This window comes from Erythrolamprus reginae, chromosome 2 (genome assembly GCF_031021105.1).
Source record: "Erythrolamprus reginae isolate rEryReg1 chromosome 2, rEryReg1.hap1, whole genome shotgun sequence".
In the NCBI taxonomy this organism is placed as follows: Eukaryota; Metazoa; Chordata; class Lepidosauria; order Squamata; family Dipsadidae; genus Erythrolamprus; species Erythrolamprus reginae.
The window spans coordinates 245,075,737-245,096,509 of NC_091951.1; the positions used below are offsets into that span (position 1 = coordinate 245,075,737).

The 20,773-nt window shown below is 38.0% G+C and overlaps 1 protein-coding gene across 3 annotated transcripts; it reads right to left on the reverse strand.

Annotated features, from left to right (window-relative positions):
• Positions 1–1,963: 1,963 nt before the first annotated feature.
• KLF4 (KLF transcription factor 4) lies at positions 1,964–10,515 on the reverse strand. 3 transcript variants are annotated; one of them, XM_070742404.1, is made up of 5 exons: positions 9,946–10,515; positions 9,539–9,662; positions 6,362–7,274; positions 6,104–6,268; positions 1,964–3,459 (listed from the first exon to the last, which is right to left on the reverse strand). In XM_070742404.1, exons 1-5 carry the CDS (start codon positions 9,948–9,950, stop codon positions 3,284–3,286), a joined length of 1,383 nt encoding a protein of 460 aa, XP_070598505.1. In that variant the 5' UTR covers positions 9,951–10,515; the 3' UTR covers positions 1,964–3,283. The 3 variants fall into 3 exon arrangements, with proteins under 3 accessions (XP_070598505.1, XP_070598504.1, XP_070598502.1); XM_070742403.1 differs by having other exon boundaries at positions 6,362–7,277; positions 9,946–10,503; XM_070742401.1 differs by having other exon boundaries at positions 6,104–7,277; positions 9,946–10,503.
• Between the last annotated feature and the right edge of the window lie 10,258 nt (positions 10,516–20,773).

The window sequence follows — 20,773 nt, forward strand, 5'->3', positions numbered from 1 at the left end:
ATAAATGAGGATCAGATTTCAAAGTCTTGCAAAAACTGCTGCAATTTTGTAGATCTTATTTAGAAATAACCTTCACTGAACACAGAGTGAGATTTCTCAAGTTGTTGAATCAGAGGTAAATATTTATGGATTTTTGTCTCATTAATTAGGCTAGTTTATGGAACTATAATGTACAAACCAGAAGTTCTGGGCAGAGGAAATGGAGATATGTTGTATATTGCAAGGTACAAATTGTACCAAGGAGTATCATCGAAATCTGGGAAGCTCTTAAATAAGATTCCCTCTAAGGAATCACTTTTTTAACTTGGAACCTAGTGTCCCCCTTCCTCTCTCTCCAACTCTAATCTGCACAATTAAAAAAAGGACACAAAAGAAGTATGAAATATTATTTCAACCGTTGAAAGTTGAACAGGAAAACGAAGGAACAAGAGAACATTTAGTAATAGTCTTCGTCAAGAAATCTTGCAATGCAGAGGTCAAACATAAGGTCAGATTAATACAACTAGGCTTATGGTTAATTAGAGAAATGGTTGCAAGATTATATACTTTGATGTGGACTGGAAGGGGAATGATATGGAATTAACTGCCGAAAGTTTTTCTAGTCACAAAATAAATTATTTATAATTCTGACAAGTTAAAAAAATGAGCAGTTTAAACATATTTTCATTTTTTGGGTCTTCCATTTTCTCAAAATTTATGCTTGAATTTGTTTTAGTGATATCTATGCACATTGATTGGAATCCCATTAATATGCAAATTTAGTTCACAAATTCAAAGTCTATGGAAGAGCAGGTTACAGAAGTAGAAATTAAAATGTACACTGTTCAAAACATATCCTTCAGTGAATTACTTTTAATTTCATATGCTTCCTACAAAAACTGATCATTCCATTTGAAAAATATAAACCAAATGCTTTCCCTACAAATTCCATGAGATAAGTGTTCAACTCTACAATCTATATGACTTAAAAAGAGAGATATTTTTAAAAACAAAGGCACATTTACGAAGCTAATATGAATTTGGTAATCAGATTCAAATAAAAGTTTAATGTCAAACAGTAATAATATTCCCGAAGAATGCTTCAAATGACAACTTACACCAAGTTTTACTTTATCAGCAATTGGGAAACACAATCTGAACTTCAATAAAAAGAAAGGAGCTATTTGCAATTTTAAGCTAAAACGTCTTTAACCTGTTTAAAGAGATTTGAAGTTTTATAGCAACATATTCTACCCCAAGTCTTGAAAATATCATAAAAATAAATTTTAATTTGATAAAATTTTATTTTCAAGATAATATAACGCTAGATATAAGAGATATAGGCTCAACCTAAATAATCATTTGAGATAAACTTTGCAGGTGACCAGAATGCCTAATAAAATATGTTTAAATAATAAATATATCAAACTTAGAATGTTTGGACATTGCCAACTATCTCTGATAGTTTTTCTCCCTAAATTACTACATAGTTTTACAATATTATTATTTAACCACATAATAGTTAAGGTACACTGCAACATGGTTTCTTTGCTCCACAAAAATGTGGCAGTTATTTCAGAGAAATTGCAGCATGGGAGGAAAAAAACCACCAATTTAAATATTTCAAACGATTAAATTGGATATATTGGGGATGCATGGATTCTGAAAAGAATGAAGTAGGGAGGATTAAATTAAAACCTATTAATATATATTAATATGTTTAACTATATATATATTATATTGTGATATATTATATCACAATGCTTGATTAGAATCAATGCTGAACAGTTCAGAATAATTTATTTTGGGGATAAGCTAAACTGAATTTGATGTGTTCACATCAGAGTAAAGTTGGCTAGAAGCACTGTAGAACTTTTTAAAACATGGAAATATCACAGCTCTTGAACATTATGCCTAAATATAAACTATTCATTAAGCTTTTCATTGCATATTAAAACAGTTTAGAAAAAGAATAAAAATCCACTCAGATAAAATAGGTTTATTTAAAAGTTATTTTCAGCAAAATGAATATGCAAAATACAAACTCTGTCAAAATGTTCATTTCACTTCATAGTTTACAAAATATACAAAATAGAAGTCTCCTTAAATTTATATTACATATTTAATATGTAAAGACCTATATAGAAAAAAATTTGTTCTGCTTAAGGCATTTTTGTGAATAAACCATTGTACAAATTATTGCACATTGAAACCACAGTGCATTACAGACTGTCTGCATAGAAAATTAAACAAACACAAATAAACCAGGTTTATTAACCTGATTTAGGTCATCATTAATTGTAGATCGGAAGACAAAATATATTTCCTTGTCAAATATGCAGCAGTTTGAGAACTTTGGCTTCCTTTTTTGGTACCTTAAGAACCAAATGTCATTCAGCACCATGAAAATAGACTTTTAACCACAACTTTGTATCTGAATTTCTTCTTCTTCCCCATTTGACATAGTTTACTAATGGCTTTTGGAAGGTAAAAGAAATTGCAAGATTATATCACGTTTACAAGATTGCATTGAAAATTTCTTTTAAGGGAATTTAGGGTGAAGACAGGCATGACATTCAAAGAGTAATCATAGTGGATTTATCACTATTGCCACAATATGAGCAAGGCTCAATGCTTTGGATTTAACATGCCTTTCATAAAATCATATAGTGCATCTGGGATCAAGCTTGTATTTCTCAACTTCCTTAAGGCATGCTTTTAGATTGCATTTAAATACGATATGTACATTTGCTTTCTTCCCATAACAATACACCTTTTAAAATTGTTACAAAAGTGCTTTGGAAACTTGCTTTTCTGTCTTCCAAGGAAAAAAAGTAAAGCTTTTAGCCCGATTGAGGTAAAGAACCTTCAAAAGCAGGGTTATTGTTCTACTAGTGTCATATCTGTCTTCACCAGTTGGTTCCCTACGTAATTTCCCATCCATCCATCCATCCATCCATCCATCCATCCACTCATCCATCCCTCCCCTCAACATTTGCGTTAACCCTGATATCCTTGACTTCCAGTCAGTCCTTGGCATTCGGTAGTCCAGAAAGATTCAAGTCAGATTTTTTTTTTAAATGGAATGATGATTTTAAATCCAGTCATTGTTCCCTCTGTTTATTAAAAAAATCCACATTTGTTTAAAATTGTTCATTCATTTTGATCCCCCCCTTTTTTTGGAAGACTTCACTGGGGTTTTCTGTAGTGCTTTAAAAGTGGAGTCCTTCCCTTGTGACAGTCCTTGTGCTGTCAAATACTGAATCTTCTCCAGGCTATAAAGGTAAAGTTCCTTGTGTCCTTCTCAAAAGTGTCTTTTCATGTGTAAGGCGAGGTGGTCAGACCTGGAAAACGCTCTGTCACACCTCTGGCACTGGAAAGGGCGGTGGCCTGTATGTTTTCTGTAGTGACGTGTAAGTTCATCGGAGCGGGCAAATTTCCAGCCACAGCCTTCCCAGTCACAGTGATAGGGCTTCTCACCTTCAGAAATAAAGAACCACATCAATTACTTCTATATTTGGGGCAAATATTGAAACAAGCCGCAATGAAGGGACCACAAAATAAATACAAGTCCGTTTCAATTATCGTTAACAAATTCTCCAATGATTAGAGACACCTGTTACTATCCCTGCACATTCAAGAAATCCTGGATACGTGCATTCTATTGGCTGAGCAAAATTGCCTCTTATGAACTGTTGCCTATTTCTTTCCCCAGAATTCTGAAAAGTAGTTTAATTACATATATATATATAAATATATATATAAATAATGAAAAAGAAAACAATAGAATGTGCCTCCTTGGATGCTCAGAAGCAATTCTCATTAGCCACAGGTAGCTCTCATAATATATATATTACATGATTGGAAACAACCAAATAAAAGAAAGTGAAAGGGAACAGGATACTAAACCTGTAACTATGAGATCTACCAGTGGCTAATGAGAATTGCTTTTGAGCATCCAAGGAGGCACATTCTATTGTTTTCTTTTTCACTATTTTAGGGAATTCCCACTTTCAAAAGATAATGCTAAGGTAATATTCATGGTTGCCTAGAACTTATTTAAAAATCAGTGCATGATATAAGTAACAGTGATTCAACTTTATTGCAAAATTATTGCAAAATATTATCTGTCAAGCAGCCTCTATGTACTCAGAAATCAGGACATATATAGAAACATAAGACAATAAACGGTTTTTCTGATTGTGTGGCAATATGACCTATGCACTCCTTTAAAAAAAAAAACTTTTCTGATTGCTTCTGGATTAAAGTAGTATAGAACTACAGTACTCCTATCATCTTTCAGCTACAGACAAAAAAAAATAGCACTAAGAAACATCATAGTGAAGCTTTGATGTTTAACAATATGTTTTTGCTTTCATGAAAATTTCAACTTATCAAACTTGTTAAATCTATTTTAAAGTTCATTCTCCTAAACCACCTGGAGAACAGGGTTTAATTCCATGTCTGTACTGTGCACTTACACCACTGTTACCACAAATGGACTGACAGTCTCCACCATTGTTATATTGTGGAAATGTCACTGAAATAAATGAAAATCATGTTTCAAATTAGGAGGTTATCTTGCTTAGTTTTTTTTTAACAAGGCAGCCTAAATTATTTAACTGGAGATAAATCCTTTAGAATAATCTAGAAAATATTGGGGTGGAGTGGTACATATAGTTCATGTTCCTGCACTTTTAACCCACAGTTAATCAGAAAGCACGTGCACATTGTCATTTTAAATATATTGACTTAATATTAAGCTCCTTTGGAAACTCTTCCGAGGCAACATTAGTTACGTGAAGTAAACTAACAATGTTCAAAATAACGTTTTGTAACTTGTGGTCTATATAAATCTTAGCAGCAGAAACCAATTAAATTGATATTTTTTGTCACTTTATGCAGGGGGCTGAAAAATCCAGAATTAGAGATTTTCCAGAACGAATTATCAAGAGGACTGTTGACTGGCAGTTACTTTTATGCAGTGGGGGAAAAAAGAAAAGAAGGGTCAATGTTTTGCGGGAGAGCAGTCTGGTTTAAATAAATTCAAAACAACTCCCATATAAAACTTGATTTCCTGGATCATAGTCAGTAAACTAAGATTGGATGATTTATAGAAAATGAGAATGAACAGGAATCATAAACCCCAAAACAAGAGCAAGAAAATAAACAATTTGTGGTTATTTGCAGCATCCATTTCCCTGAAGAAACATGTCAATAATGTTATCAGGATAAACATGATTAATTCATTTTGGATTTCTAGCTACCTTGTAATTAACTAGCCACATGGCCTTAGCCAGGCAAGCAGTGCTAAGCATCTATCTGCAAAACAATTCCTCAGCCGGGAATGAGTCATTTTGAGCCATTTTAACCAATACCTTCAATCTGAAAGCAAATCCATAATTGTAATGGGCTTTTGTCAGTTAAACTCCTATGTTAATGGATAAGACTACAACCCACTATTTAATACAGTTGTGAAGTGGTGCTATTCTAACTCCTTGTGTTAATAACAGAGTTGTGTTCTAATCCACACAAACTAAACACTAGCAATCGCCTCCCCTCCTTTAGAGTGTGCCTGTTACCCATTGAACAGGATTTGTAGGTTTCTATCGAAATCCACCCAGCACCCCAGCACCCAAACTTGTTAGGCGATTCTGGGAAAAGACAAAATATGCCATGGATCATGCTGCACCTCTCAAATAATTCTCAGGACTTTTTGCTGGAGTTGCAGGAGTTTAAAACTGCAGTTCTAAGCACACTCAAGAGATACCTCTTAGAAAACATTCATAGGGTGATTGCTAAATAATAGCTAAAAGTGATGTGAAAGTGGTGTACAATCTTTCTTTTTCCACCCTCTATTATCTGTCATCAGACAGGTTCCACTGGCTCTAAAAACTAGAGTGTGGACTCAGCCGAGGGATAATGGCTGGCTCCATTTCTCTATACTTTGCGTGCTGAGAAATATGTGATCTACAACATGTGGCCAGGTGGCAGAGGATGTCTAAATCTGTTTAAGCAATAAACGTGACTAATCCCCAATTGTCTTTCAGTAAAATGCTGAATTGTCTATATCAGAACAGTCTTCTAGCATTATTGGAGCAAAGCATTATTAAGCCGCTCTTACCTGTATGGGTCCGAAGGTGTGCTTTGAGATGAGAGCTCTTTGTGTATGTTTTACCACAGCCTGCATATTCGCAGGTGTGTGTGGCAGTCCTTTTCCTGGGCCATGACCTCCGACCCCTCTTGGGCTTGGTTTCTTCGGAGAGGCAGCTCCCAGAAGGCATCAGCTCTAGAGGTGAAGAGGGCGGAGTCAGCATCATCCCTTGTACCAAGCGAGGCATACTTAAAGGCTCTCCAAAAACATTTAGATAGTAAGACTGACCTTGATACTGGAGGGCGTTGGGTGGCAGCTGCTCTGGAAGAAAAGGAGGGTAGGCCGGGCCGGGATGGTAGCCCGGAGGAAGTGGAAGAGTCGAGTGACTTAAGCCCTGGGGGGAAGGGTGGCAGTCTCTAGGAGACATCATCTCCTCTGGAGTCAAGGGAGGATTAGTTCTACTAGGTAACGGCCGACCCAAAGAGAAGTCGTGCGGCTGGACCCTTGGACTATTCCCATGGGATTGGCCCATGGTGCACGAAGGTGCTGCCTCTTGCTTGATTTTGGGGCACATTCTAGGCACATGGTTGTACACCGAAGGGGGCACAGGTCCGTCTGTGCAGGGGGAAGCTGCAGCAGCAATACTGTTCTTGATGTGGTTATTGCATTCTCCCATGTTCACCGTAGCCTTCAACACAAATTTCCCATGAAGGCTGCCTAGGGGAAGAGGTGGTGGTGGCGGCGGCTGGGTCTGCTGCTGTTGCATATAAACAGGGTCCAGATCTGGCCTCATCAGTTCAGCTACAAATCCACCCGAAGGGGACACGTCATTTATATCAGCCAGGTTGAAAGGGGCAGCTGGAACATGTTCTCTAGTGTACATTATACCTCCAGGGTGATCTTCCCTTTGCTGGTAGGAAAAATCACAGGTGGTCACAGGAGGGCAGGTGCTACTCGTGACAGAGGGCGAAGAACCAGGAGCACTCACAACGGCGGCGGCGGCTACGGGCTGCTCCTGGGGCATCAGGGAATTCGACAAGATGAAATCAAAGTCCAAAAGCTCATTCAATTCCTCCGTCTCCCGCCTTGACATAGTCCCACTGTTGCCGTTGATGGTGTTTTCCAGCTCAGAAGAGAAGTCAAAATGCCGTCCTGTCAGTACAGGGGGGAACCGTTTGAGGTGGGAAAGCTCCTCCCTCCACTTCTGTGTGAAGAAGATAAAAATGTAGCATTAATGGAAAGTCTCCTTTTGTTTGCTGGCCAAATCAACTAAGACGTCAAGTAGGGTTTTTTTAAGTCTAGAAAAGCACAAGGAAAAAAAAAAAGGTAGTTGTTATTAATAGACCTACAGAAAAAAAAATCCTTAAAATGCTTAAAATATGACTCTTTGGATCATATAATTGAGTTGGCAATTCTACCATAATGCCACTGGGTTAGCCCTCTTTTTCTTTTTACTACAGAAAACCCTCCTCTGTATACATTTGAAACTGTGGTTGCATAGCCTAAAGAAATCAACTGCTGAAAAGTGGAGCTATGAAATTAAATATTCAACACTGTGCGGGCATTTGTGAAAGACTGACTTAAATAACCTGATTACAAAAATGAATGTTAGGAATTTTCTTCTCAAAAATCTGCTACTTGAGTTTTTAGGGCCAGGTGTAAACCATTTTCAAATTATCACACGCTAACACAGAGCTGCTCATTTTTCTTCTCCATTTTGTGCTACGTGACTTTTAGGGGGGCACGAAGGAGACCTAGTTTGTGAGCTTATGCCAGAATTTTTACTGTCAAGTCTGAAACTACAGGGCTTAACTAACTCATTTTAAAGCCATAATTATTAGTGTCTAGCATGAGCAGCATTCTGCTCAAAAGTCACAAGATAAAAATAAAGGCATTACTTTGCAATCCTGTCATTAGTTTATACTTACTATACTGCCTCTGTATATAGGTTATATGTACATTTCCAGTACTTTTATCTATGTATTAAAACTTTCTTCCAGATCCAGTAAATGTGATTAATATCATGACAGAAAGGGTTTTTTTAAATGTAGTCATAGATTTAGGAAAATACAAATAAACTGATTTTGCAATAACTGCACATGCCACATTAATGCATTAGATTGCACTCAATAATTAGGCACATGTAGGCGTTTTCTGAGGCTGCATGCATTATACAATAGCAGCTAGAGAAGCAAGGCATCAGCCTGAAACAATACAAAGAAAAGCTAACCTAGGCACATGAGTAGGTGTATATATTTCCAGAGGCTGCCAATGTATTAAACATCTCCATCCACACCCATGATTTGGTTTGTGATACGCCACATACTTCAGTTTCTTATTTAATTCAATGTATTCTTTCATGGTATATTTTTCTATCCATGGGTGTTTCCTCTCACTTCATACAAAATGCTGATGTTTAAACTCGAAGCAAAATCTATGCCTACGCAAACGGTAAAGAAGTTTTTGCCACAACCCAAGAATTAAGAGAAAAGGGGGGGGAAAACCCACTTCTGCATGTACATGGCACACTGAATTGCAACTAGCAAACCACATTTTAGCCAAATGGATTGCCAAACCAAGCCCAGGAGTTTAACTGATGGTTCCTTGTGTTGGGCAAACTCAGAAAGTCTGATTGAGTACATCATGAGCCATGGTGCATTTGGGGCTAGTGTACACCCAGTGTGGATTTGTGTGTTACGTTTTTAGTAAGGCAAGTTAATCTCTGGATTACCTTGGAGAAAAAAAATCTCACATGCTCATAGATTAAAATATAAAATTATACCACAAAAGTTAGAATGACTTCCTTTACTTTTCTGTTTTCTTTTTTTAAAGCCTGCTTCCTATTTTATAATACAGATAATTGAAGCAGGGAAATCTGGAAATCTGATTAGAACTCTCGTCGGAATCCAGATTCTGGGGGAACACGTTTTTTTGGCTCCATTTTTGTCATTTAAGCCTTTTTTTTAAAAAAAAATCATTTTCTTCCCAAACTTTTCATCAATGCCCAACTGCTTTAAAAATAAAGCAAAAAAAAAAAAGCTAATTTGAGAGCTTTCATTTATTTATTTATTTTCAGCAAAGCGAGGGGAAGATTCGGCGCGTTGGACACTACTTTGCTTAGGGTGGCACAAAGAAGTGAACTCTACACCTGTTCCAGCACACATTCTCATGCATATATATGTTGTTGGGAGCCGCTCGGAGTCCTCAGAGAGGGGCGGCATACAAATCTAATAAATTATTATTATTATTATTATTATTATTATTATTATTATTATTATTATTATTATATTATATATATTGCATTTATATTTATATCTTTCAAGCGACAGTGGGGCTGATCCCAGGTAAAACATTCCTTCCAGGCGCTGCAGAATTATTTATTTATTTATTTGTTATATTTCTATTTATTAATTAGAATTCCTCTGCCTAACACCCCAACCAACCAAAACCCCAGCGGATACTCACGTTGTGGCCACCTGTTTGTCTCAAGGCTTTTTCTCTGCTTGCCGTGCCCGCCGTAGCGAAGGTGGAGATGGAAGGGAGGAGGGTGCCGCTGAGTGCCATGTCAAACTCGCCGGGGGGCGGCTGCCTGTAAAAAATGTCAAGAAGGAAGAGTTAAAGCCACCGATGAGGGACGGCTGCCTAGTACATCCAAGAAGGAGGGAGCGAAGGGAATGAAGGAGGGAGGGAGGGAAGAGGAAGGAGGCGGCGAAGGAGAAAGAGCAGCTCCGCCGTTGGATTCTTGCACACTGAAAAACTTTTTTTTTAAATTCCAAGGTCGGATCCAGGCGGCGGGGGGGGGGGGAGGATTGGACAAAATAAATAAATAATAATAATAATAATAAGGGGAAGGAGGGAGGAATGCCACCCACCTCATTAACGTGTCAAGAGCCGCTGCGTGGTCGGAAGGCACAGAAAACTAGTTTAACCTATCTGTGGAGAAATATATATGCATATATATATGTATATACACACACACACAGTATATTGCAAGTCGCGTTCAAAACAAGAACCAAAAAAAAGTCCTTTTGGCGAAAGAGTGCGGAGATGTCTTGCAGCGAGCGACTCCTACGAGGAGGAGAAGCCCCGCCAGGGAGTAACAGCAGCAGCAGCCGCCAAAGCCGCTTCGCGAATCGGCGGCAGCGTCAGCAGCAACACCAACAGCTGGAAGGCGCGAGGCAATTCCTGGGGATTCCCTGCTCGCGCCGCTGCCATGAGGGGACTTCAGTAGTTTCCCACAGCCGCCGCGTGTCCCTGGCTGGCGGGCTGGCTGGCTAACTGGCGGGCGGGGCTGGCGCTTTCTCGCTCTTTCTTTTTTTTTTCCTCTTCTCCCTTTCGCACGCGCGCGCTCCGGCTTTTTTTTTCTCCCCCTCTCTTCCCTTCTTCTTTCTCTTCCCTCTACTTTACGGCGGAGAAGGGATGCCCGCGCGGCCCGAACTGTCAAGCCGCGCGCCCGCCGTGGCCTTACTTATAAACTCCAAGCCAGCTTCGCCCCGCCCCGCCTTCGCCTCCGAACTCCGCCCATTTGCGGGGGCCGGGGAAGGTCGCCCTGACAACGGGAAACAACAAACTTTACTCTCTCCAACACGTGGGGAGGGGAGGGAGGGAGGGAGAGAGAGAGACTCTCACGCACACTCACACACATACACTGAGAGAAGGAAAAAAAAAAAGCAGGGTTGGGCCGTGACGTCAGCGGAGCAGCTGGCTGGCAGTTCGCGCGCGCCATTGACGCTGGCGAGGAGGAGCCCGCGCGAGGCCCTCGCCGGCCTTCGACGCCCCCTCCCCCCCGCTCACACCTCACACACATTCTCTCTATACACCCCTCCCCCTCGTTTTCTCCCGCCGGCCAGCGCTCACACCTGCCCAAAGCCACGAAAAAAAAAAGGAAAAACCGAGCCGGACGATCAGGGTTGAGATGCCTGAGCGTTGTCCGTGAGGGTTGCTCGTCTTCGAGGAAGTCGACCGGCAAATGTCCGGCTTGCAAATCCCATTAGGAATTGTTGCTTTTGATAACCGTCCTCTGTCCTATAGTCTCTCCTATATCTTCTCTTCTATCCCTTCTATCCCTTCTATCTCTTATATCTTTTCTGCTATTCTCTGTAGTTATATTTTACTCCTATATTTTCTCTTCTATACTCTCTTTGATACATTCTACTCGTATATATCCTCTAAAACCTTCATTGTGTATTGTGTATTGGACAAAACAAACAAATAAAGGAAAATAAAGAAAAAATTAGGAAGAGTCCGATTCCGAGAAGCACTCCACTCCAGGCAAGACGGATCTTGCTCGATACATCCTGGAGAGGAGAGAAACTTAGATTTGAGGCATTTGCCCAGGATTAGAATTCTTTGTGGATATTTATTTATTTATTTAGTCGAGTACAGTATTGTTCTTTAGCAAACTAGTCATATAGCCGATTGTGACTCAACCTGTTGAAGAGCATCGTAGTCTGAAAAATCATTTGAGTTTAAAATAGCATTTGTAATATTCTTACCTGATTTCCTGTTGGTATTTCATTCCTTTGCATACCAACGAAGTTTTCTTTCAGATCATTAGGACGGCATGTAAAGATATTTAAAAGATTTTTTTTTTAGAACTTTGTTGTTTTAGTAAATATTTTGACAAACCATTCTAGGAAATAGAAAACATAAAAACTAGGTAAAGACTTGGCCTGAAGTGCCGCACACAGAAAGGAACTATGGTAGAACAATTGCTGAATCACATGCTTTTAATTCCATGTTTCAGTTCATTTTTCTACTGAGGAACGAAAAGCCAATTTCATTAAACAAATATAACCATATAGCAAAGCTGTACTATGTCATAAGTTGATCATTGGACTAGATGGACCGAAGTCAAGAATGTCATTTTATTTTTATTTATTTTGTCAAGTATGCATTGATATAGATATAATGCTGTTATTATACATGAGATGGGTACTAATAAGTGGGAAACATTAGGGCATGGATGGTAGGCACGCTGGTGCACTTATGCACACCCCTTACTCTTAGGAATTGGGTGAGGTCAACAGTGGATAGTCTAAGGGTAAGTTTTGGGGGTTTGGTAATGAAACTACAGAGTCAGGTAGTGAGTTCCAAGCATTAACTACTTGGTTGCTGAAGCTTTATTTCTACAGTCAGATTTGGAGTGGTTCACTTTGAGTTTGTATCTGTTGTGCGCTCGTGTATTGTTGTGGTTGAAGCTGAAGTAGTCTACAGGAAGGAAGTTGTAGCAGATGATTTTTTGAACTATGCTTAAGTCGTAGTTCTAAGCTTTCTAAGCCTAGGATTTCAAGTCTGGTTTCTTAAGATATTCTGTTGTAAGTAGAGGAGTGGAGAGTTCTTTTTGCAAAGCATCTCTGGACCCTTTCTAATGTATTTATGTCCGAAATGCGGTGTGTGTTCCAAACAGATGAGCTGTATTCAAGGATTGGTCTAGCGAAAGTTTTGTATGCTCTGGTTAGTAATGTGATATTACTGGAGAAGAAGCTATGTAAGGTTAGGTTAACAACTCTTGAAGACTTTTTGGCGATGTTGTTGCAGTGGGCTTTAGCATTTAGGTCATTTGATATCAGTATTCCAAGGTCTTTTACAGAGTGAGGGTTGTCTGCAAGGTCTTGTCTATTCAGCTTGCATTTAGTGTTCTGATTCTCTTTGCCAGTGTGTAGGATTGACTGATTTGTTTAACCAATCCCTGTTAACAGGAGATATTCCTGACAATTGGAGAATGGCCAGTGTTGTGCCTATCTACAAGAAGGGCAGTAGAAAAGAAGCTGGTAACTACAGGCCAGTTTGCTTGACATCAGTTGTAGTTAAAATGATGGAGACTCTACTCAGCACCTAAAAAGCAATAACTTATTGGACCCAAATCAGCATGGCTTTACTGAAGGCAAATCATGTCAGACTAATCTCATTGATTTCTTTGACTATGTCACAAAGGTATTGGATGAAGGTGGTGCCGCGGATATTGCCTATTGCCTTTGATAAGGTTCCACATAAAGATCTGATAGATAAATTAGTGAAGATTGGACTTAATCCCTGGATAGGTCAGTGGATTTGCAGCTGGCTGAAGTGTTGGCATCAGAGAGTTGTTGTTAATGGCGAGTATTCTGAGCAGAGACAGGTTACAAGCGGTGTGCCACTTGTTCTGGGTTTGTGAGTGACATAGGGGAAGGTTTGGTAGGGAAGGTTTGCCTATTTGCCGATGACTCTAAAGTGTGCAATAGGGTTGATATTCCTGGAGGCATCTGTAATATGGTAAAAGATTTAGCTTTACTAGATAAATGGTCAAAGCAATGGAAATTGCAGTTTAATGTTTCCAAATGTAAAATAATGAACTTGGGGAAAAGGAATCCTCAATCTGAGTATTGTATTGGCAGTTCTGTGTTAGCAAAAACTTCAGAAGAGAAGGTTTTAGGGGTAGTGATTTCTGACAGTCTCAAAATGGGTGAGCAGTGTGGTCAGGCAGTAGGAAAAGCAAGTAGGATGCTTGGCTGCATAGCTAGAGTTATAACAGGCAGGAAGAGGGAGATTGTGATTCCACTATATAGAGCGCTGGTGAGACCACATTTGGAATACTGTGTTCAGTTCTGGATGCCTCACCTACAAAAAGATATTGACAAAATTGAACGGGTCCAAAGACGGGCTACAAGAATGGTGGAAGGTCTTAAGCATAAAACGTATCAGGAAAGACTTAATGAACTCAATCTGTATGGTCTGGAGGAGAGAAGGAAAAGGGGGGACATGATCGAAACCTTTAAATATGTTAAAGGGTTAAATAAGGTTCAGGAGGGAAGTGTTTTTAATAGGAAAGTGAACACAAGAACGAGGGGACACAATCTGAAGTTAGTTGCGGAAAAGTTCAAAAGCAACATGAGAAAATATTATTTTACCAGAAAGAGTAGTAGATCCTTGGAACAAACTTCCAGCAGACGTGGTTGGTAAATCCACAGTAACTGAATTTAAACATGCCTGGGATAAACATATATCCATCCTAAGATAAAATACAGGAAATAGTATAAGGGCAGACTAGATAGATCATGAGGTCTTTTTCTGCCGTCCATCTTCTATGTTTCTATATGTTGGTTGAGATTTGGAGTTGCCAGATGTTTGACCATTCTGACATAAAGTCAAGGTCTTTTTGGAGGATAGCAGTGTTATCGGTGGTGTTGAGTTTTACATCATCGGTGAAGAGAACACAGTTCCTTGCAATGTGATCACAAAAGTCATTTATTTAGAGTATGAAGACTGTCGGTCCTATTCCACTGCATTGGGGTACACCACTGTTAACAGGAACAGGATTAGATAGAGCGCTCCCTATTGGACCACTTGTTGAAGCACTCCCTATTGAACCACTTGTTGTCCAATAGGAACGCAGTTATCCGTTCATGTGGGGGTCCAGAGATGCCATAGGATTTTAGTTTTAGAAGTAGTTTATCGTGAATCACTGAGTCGAAGGCTTTACAGAAGTCTGTGTAAATTGTATCTATTGATTTGCCCTAAAATCATAATGGAATAAGAAAACCATCTGGCAGCAGTGTACTTGTACTCAATTACTTGTTCATCTTCCTCTTGGCAATTTGTCATGATAATTGGAACCTCATTATTAAATTGGGATTCCCACCCTCATCCCCCGCTTGTTGCAAGGACATAACTCTATAAACATATAAACAGCCTACCTCTGAACAGGATTGCAAATCAAAAAATATGTGGTTAACATATTACAAAATTGTGCCCTGTGAGATGTTCCCTCCCTCCTGACCCCAGAATAATTTGATATACTGAACAATCTCCTGGCCAGACCGGTCTCCTATATCTTTTATGTACACTGAGAGCATATGCACCTAAGACAAATTCCTTGTGTGTCCAATCACACTTGGCAATAAAGAATTCTATTTTTTGTATTCGATATGTAAGGGGCTGACCCATCCTGGGTTAGTATCAAGCCTGCACAACTCCAAAGCTAATTGGGTTCAAATTAAAATCACTAATGAAAAAGCTTATGCTGCATTTGACCATGCTATGTAAATTGTAATAGAATTTCTCACAATTCAGGCAATTTCAAGATAAGGAAATGTTTCTTCATTAATTTTTTTTAAAAGAATACTGGAAAGGTTACAAAAGATAACACCAGTTTTATGGCTGCCACCTGAATTTAGGTCAGAGTCTTCTTAATTGGCAGCAAAGTCTAGTGGAGATAAAATTATTGCAAGTGTCAATATCCATCAAGACTCAGTTTTTGTTAATGATTTTATGGCAGAAAAGTAAAAAAATGTGTTTTATTAAAAACATTTCTAAACCACCCACTCAAATCCAATTCTGAAGAAGATTGAGAGAGGAGGAATTGATTAAAAACGAGTGAAGAGAAGTAAAAATTATATTTGAGTGAGGGAATTTGTGTGCAGAAGTTACTAAGATCATTCATCCATGTCACAAGTTTTGATGTGTCACTTGGTTGCGATTCCACTGTCCTTGCTTTAGCTGTTGAAAGGAAGAAGGAACGTTTTGTCTTCTGCATCTGACAGTCCATTGTTTTATGAGAAGTCTGCTTTTTAAATTGACAGCATCTTTCAAAAATATATTTAAATGGAATATGCTGTTCTTTTTGTAATTGACAAGATTCTCTTTTATTTTGCAATTGCTGAGATGTGAAAAATAATTCTGACACTAATCAGAACAAATAATTTATGTCTGTGTGTGTTTGTGTCTGCATGTGTGCATAACTGTATACTTACCTATAACTTGACATGTCTGGATATGCTTGTGAGAAATAAAGTTGCTTCCCAATCACATAACTGGGAACATCACATGTCTTTTCAGATTAATGGCATTTTCTTTAAAAATTAAACTCAGTTTAAGATCTAACTACAGAATCTGTAGTAACTTGGTGGCCTGGGTCGCTGGACCTGGCAGTGACCCAGGTCTGCCACACCCCCAAACCATTTCTCTCGGCACCATAAGCGGCACTATCTTGTTCTTTGTTTCTGCGCATGCACATGAAGCATTTCCCTGAGCGAACCGGCAGTGAAGAAAACCAGAACCCACTCTTGCCTCACTAATCTAGGTCTTTGAGTGTACTGTAAATTCTACACAATGAAGTGCAATTATTTTCATCACATTTAAGAAAATGACCACTTTCTGCCCTGCACGTGCATCTCGTAGATATATCTTCGTGTACACCTATGTATTTATTTATTTTATTTATTTATTTTGTCCGATACAAATTGAAAGTTAAGGAGAATAAAAACGTGTACTAGTAAATATCAGGGAAGGGATAGAAGAAGAGGTATGAGAATAGAATACACCAATGAAGAGTAGAGGAAGGATATATGGATGGGAGAAAAGATATATAAAATATAGGAGAGACAATTGGACAGGGGACGGAAGGCACACTAGTGCACTTATGCTCGCCCCTTACTGACCTCTAAGGAATCTGGAGAAGTCAACCGTGGAAAGTCTAAGGGAAAAATGTTGGGGGTTGGGGGTTGACACCACGGAGTCTGGTAATGAGTTCCACGCTTCAACAACTCGATTGCTAAAGTCATATTATTTACAGTCAAGTTTGGAGCGGTTGATATTAAGTTTGAACCTGTTGCATGCTCTTGTATTATTGCGGTTGAAGCTGAAGTAGTTGTTGACCGGCAGGATGTACTTACATTAAAATCTAGATAAATATTTTTTTCTCCTTTTTATTCTATTTTCTCATACAATTATGAAAAAGGTTTGAAGTTATTGAGCAATGTCAGTATTACTCATTATAAAGAAGAACTGGATGGTAACATGATATCCACTATTTGAGATTGTACAAATAATTTTACTCAGACTGAATCAGTGTTTCTCTGAAGATCTATGATTATGGAACTTTTTCCTGTTGTAGCTAACCAGAGAAATATACTGAGGAAATCTAATGAAGCAATTAGAAAAAGAATGGGTAAGATTAATCTGTAAGAAACTTTTGAAAAACATCTGCCAAATTTAATCTTTACTATCATATTGTAAGTGGAAAGTGGAAATCTTGATGATAAACTGGAAGCAGTTTTCAGGGGAGACTTCTTATTTGCAGACTTTTTCATTAAAAATACGTATGGAGGATTATTATTTCCAACTTTCCGACCCATTTATTTCCACGGTGCTTTAATTGGGGAAAAGGAATAGCCTTTGATTTACTAAATAGTCTCAAATTATTTATTTTGAAATAAATACCACTTCATTACCACTGGAGCCGGGGTAGCACAGCAGGTAGATAGTACTGCAGGCCACTGAAGCTGACTGTAGATCTGTAAATCAGCGATTCAAATCTCATCACCGGCTCAAGGTTGACTCAGCCTTCCATCCTTCCGAGGTGGGTAAAATGAGGACCCGGATTGTGGGAGCAATATGCTGGCTCTGTTAAAAAGTGCTATTGCTAACATGTTGTAAGCTGCCCTGAGTCTAAGGAGAAGAGCAGCATAAAAATCGAATAAATAAATAAAAATTAACCAAAATTTATTCTTAAGTATCTGAGTTTAAGCTCTGGAAGCTCTGGAAGCATATGTAGCAGGCATATCTGATTTACCTCCTCTATCTCTATTTGATTATCTGTTGAAACTGCTAGCATCTGTTGAAACTGCTAGCAACATGTTCATACTTCTCTTTTAAGACGGGGAAAAATATTCTACATCCCTCTTGAATTTTATCATAGGTGTGCCTGAGTACATGCATTTCACATTTGCAAAGTCCATTATTTCCTGGCTTCATCAGATTTATGATGATTACAATTCCTTAGAATATGTGAGGAGATGTATCTATATAATAACTACATTTGAAACCCACTTTGTGAAAAGGAGGCGAGCTCGATATGGTGCTTTTGTGTTTTTAGGTGACTGTCTGCCATGGCTCCACTTCCCAGCTTGTCTTTCACACTTCAGTCCAAATTGGCAAGATATGTTGAAGATTTGAAAAGTTAGCTAAATGGTTATATAAATGCCCTGCAGCTGAAGAGGTTCTTTATCCATATTCAAATAATTACGTACATCATTTCACATATTAAGATGTGTCAAGGTTCATGTGATTTGCATTTTTAGAGTTCTTTCACATTGTGTATGAGGACACAACACCGACTAATAAGGCAGTTACAACTGTGGCCTTTGTTTCATACTTCACTGCATTTTGTAATGGACAAGTTGGAAGCTTAACCCATTGTTCTGAGATATTTTGGAATTTTATCTCAAATTGTAGATAATGGCTAACTTTTTTCCTTATACAATATCTGTTTTATATAATTTGTAAATTTTATATACATCCAAGTATGATGATTCCAATAGGAATTCTTGCTGTATGGGCCTGTGGTACAAGTCCTGTTTTTTAAGAATATTTCATAGCTTTTTCTTGTGCTTAAGATAAATAATAATAGCTCAAGTAAATATTGGGTTTTTCCATTATCATCTTTAACTTAAGAGTCAAATTTGTATCACAAATATGTTTTTGGTCTGTTACAAAATGATTTAATAAGTAAAAGATCTAGAGCAGTGATGGTAAATCTTTATTTATTTTTATTTTTATTTATTTATTTATTTTTAAATTTTTTTTATTGTTTTCATAAATACATATCTCACATGTTGTTTATTCAGTTTACAGATCTTGATCCAGCTTTTATACCTGTTACAATTGTTTTTAGTTAAATTAGGTCTTATATTTCCTAATACTATGCAATAAAAGAAAGAATGAAAACATTTGAACGGTATTTGTTATTTTTTACAACTTGTACTGCTATTTTATATTATACTATACAAATAATTTCTTTTGAATCCATTCATGCCAATTAGCCCATATACGTTTAGATTCGTTAATTCTGTTTCCCTTAAGTAGGTTTGTAATCTCGTCCATTTCCACACATGTATATATCTTGTCTATTATTAAGTTTTCCTTGGGAGTCTGTTCGTTTTTCCATGTTTGTGCTATTGCAATTCTGGTAAATCTTTTTTTGCTTGAGTGCCAAAAGTTTGTTTCTGAACTTCCAGTATGCCCATTGGCTCTGTTTTTCACCATCCACAGGCTCCGGGGACTTTCCTGAATTCTGGGAAGCGTGAAAATGGCCTCTCTCGCCCTTTATAATGCCAAAAATCAGCTGGCCAACATGCACATGAATGCTGGAGCTGACATCGAGCAACGTCTCACACGCCCTCAGATATGGCTCTGTGTGTCACCTGTGTCACATGTGCCATAGGTTCGCCTTCACTGATCTAGAGTGATTGTAACCTTTTAAACTACATGTAGTTCTTGACTTATGACTGGTCACTTAACAACCATCTTAAATTACAGTAGGCCCAGAATGGGTGTTTTAGGGCCAGTAAAGTACTTCTGGCCATTATAAAATGTTGTGTCATGCTTCTCTGATCATGTGACCACATTTAAAGTATTTGGAAAACCAAATAATCTTTATCATTAATTGCAGCAGCTCACAATCACGTGATTGTGATTTGGGTTTTTTTTTGCCAGTTTCTGGTAAAAACTGTCCATTTGGAAGAATGGGCTCACACTTAGGACATGGTGTTCACTTAAGTACAATGGGTTCGTTTAACCATGGTGATTCATTTAATGACCATTGCAAAAAAATTAAACTTAGGTCTGGTCACACTGGAGCATGGAGTTATAACCATAACAGTTTATGACTAAGAATCTGATCCCAATTGTAAATTAAGCCCTTTCTGTAGGTATACTGTAAAATAACCGCTGCCTGCTCTGAATTTTGAAGTATCCAAGACATACTATACATGAGCCTTTACTCTGAAGAAAGATAAAATATCTTTTTTAAACTATATATAATTTTTGCTTGACGTCTCTCTAGATTAAATTATATTCTGTTCATTCCTTCCTGATCTAATATGTGGAGTATACTAAGTAATAATCATTTAATACTTTGTGAAGAAAAATTAGAACAATAGTCTATTCTTTATTAAAATACATTATAGGATCTATAATATATGTTTTTTTCTGTTGAATCACCCTGGTATATTGAAGGGACGTCACAGCTCCTTTTTGCCTCTAAGCCCAACCCAGGGCCATTTCAAGGCAGTTAATTTATTCATAGCCAACAAACCGTTCTGTATGTATCACATGTTTTTGCTGAATTTTTAAAATTAAGGGAGACTAGGATAGCACTATTTCGGCCTTGTTCTGGCCTCATCAGCTAGCCATACCCTTACTGGGAAGCCCCAGGATCAAATCCCAGTAAGGGTATGGCTAGCTGATGAGGCCAAAACAAGGCCGAAATAGCGCTATCCTAGTCTCCCTTAATTTTAAAAATTCAGCAAAAACATGTGATATATATATCTATGTCACATGTTTTTTGCTGAATTTGAAAATTAAGGGAGACTAGGATAGATCTATTTCGGCCTTATTTTGGCCTCATCAGCTAGCCATACCCACTGGGACTTGAACCTGCAATCTTTGCCTTGTAAGGCAGAGAATTATCCTCTAGGCTACAGTATCCAATCCCTTCATATATATATATGAAAGTACATTCAATAATTATAGCTCTAAGAAAAAAACAGTAAAATTGTTTTTGCATTTTACGTGATAAAATTAAATTTAATAGCAGGTACAGATTCTTGAAAGAATGAAGCCTTGAGCTGTAAATCCTTTTGGGGTGATTCAATTTCAGATTACTAGGAATCCAGTTTACTAACCTCTCTTCTCATAATCTGTTATTTTTAAACAGGTTAA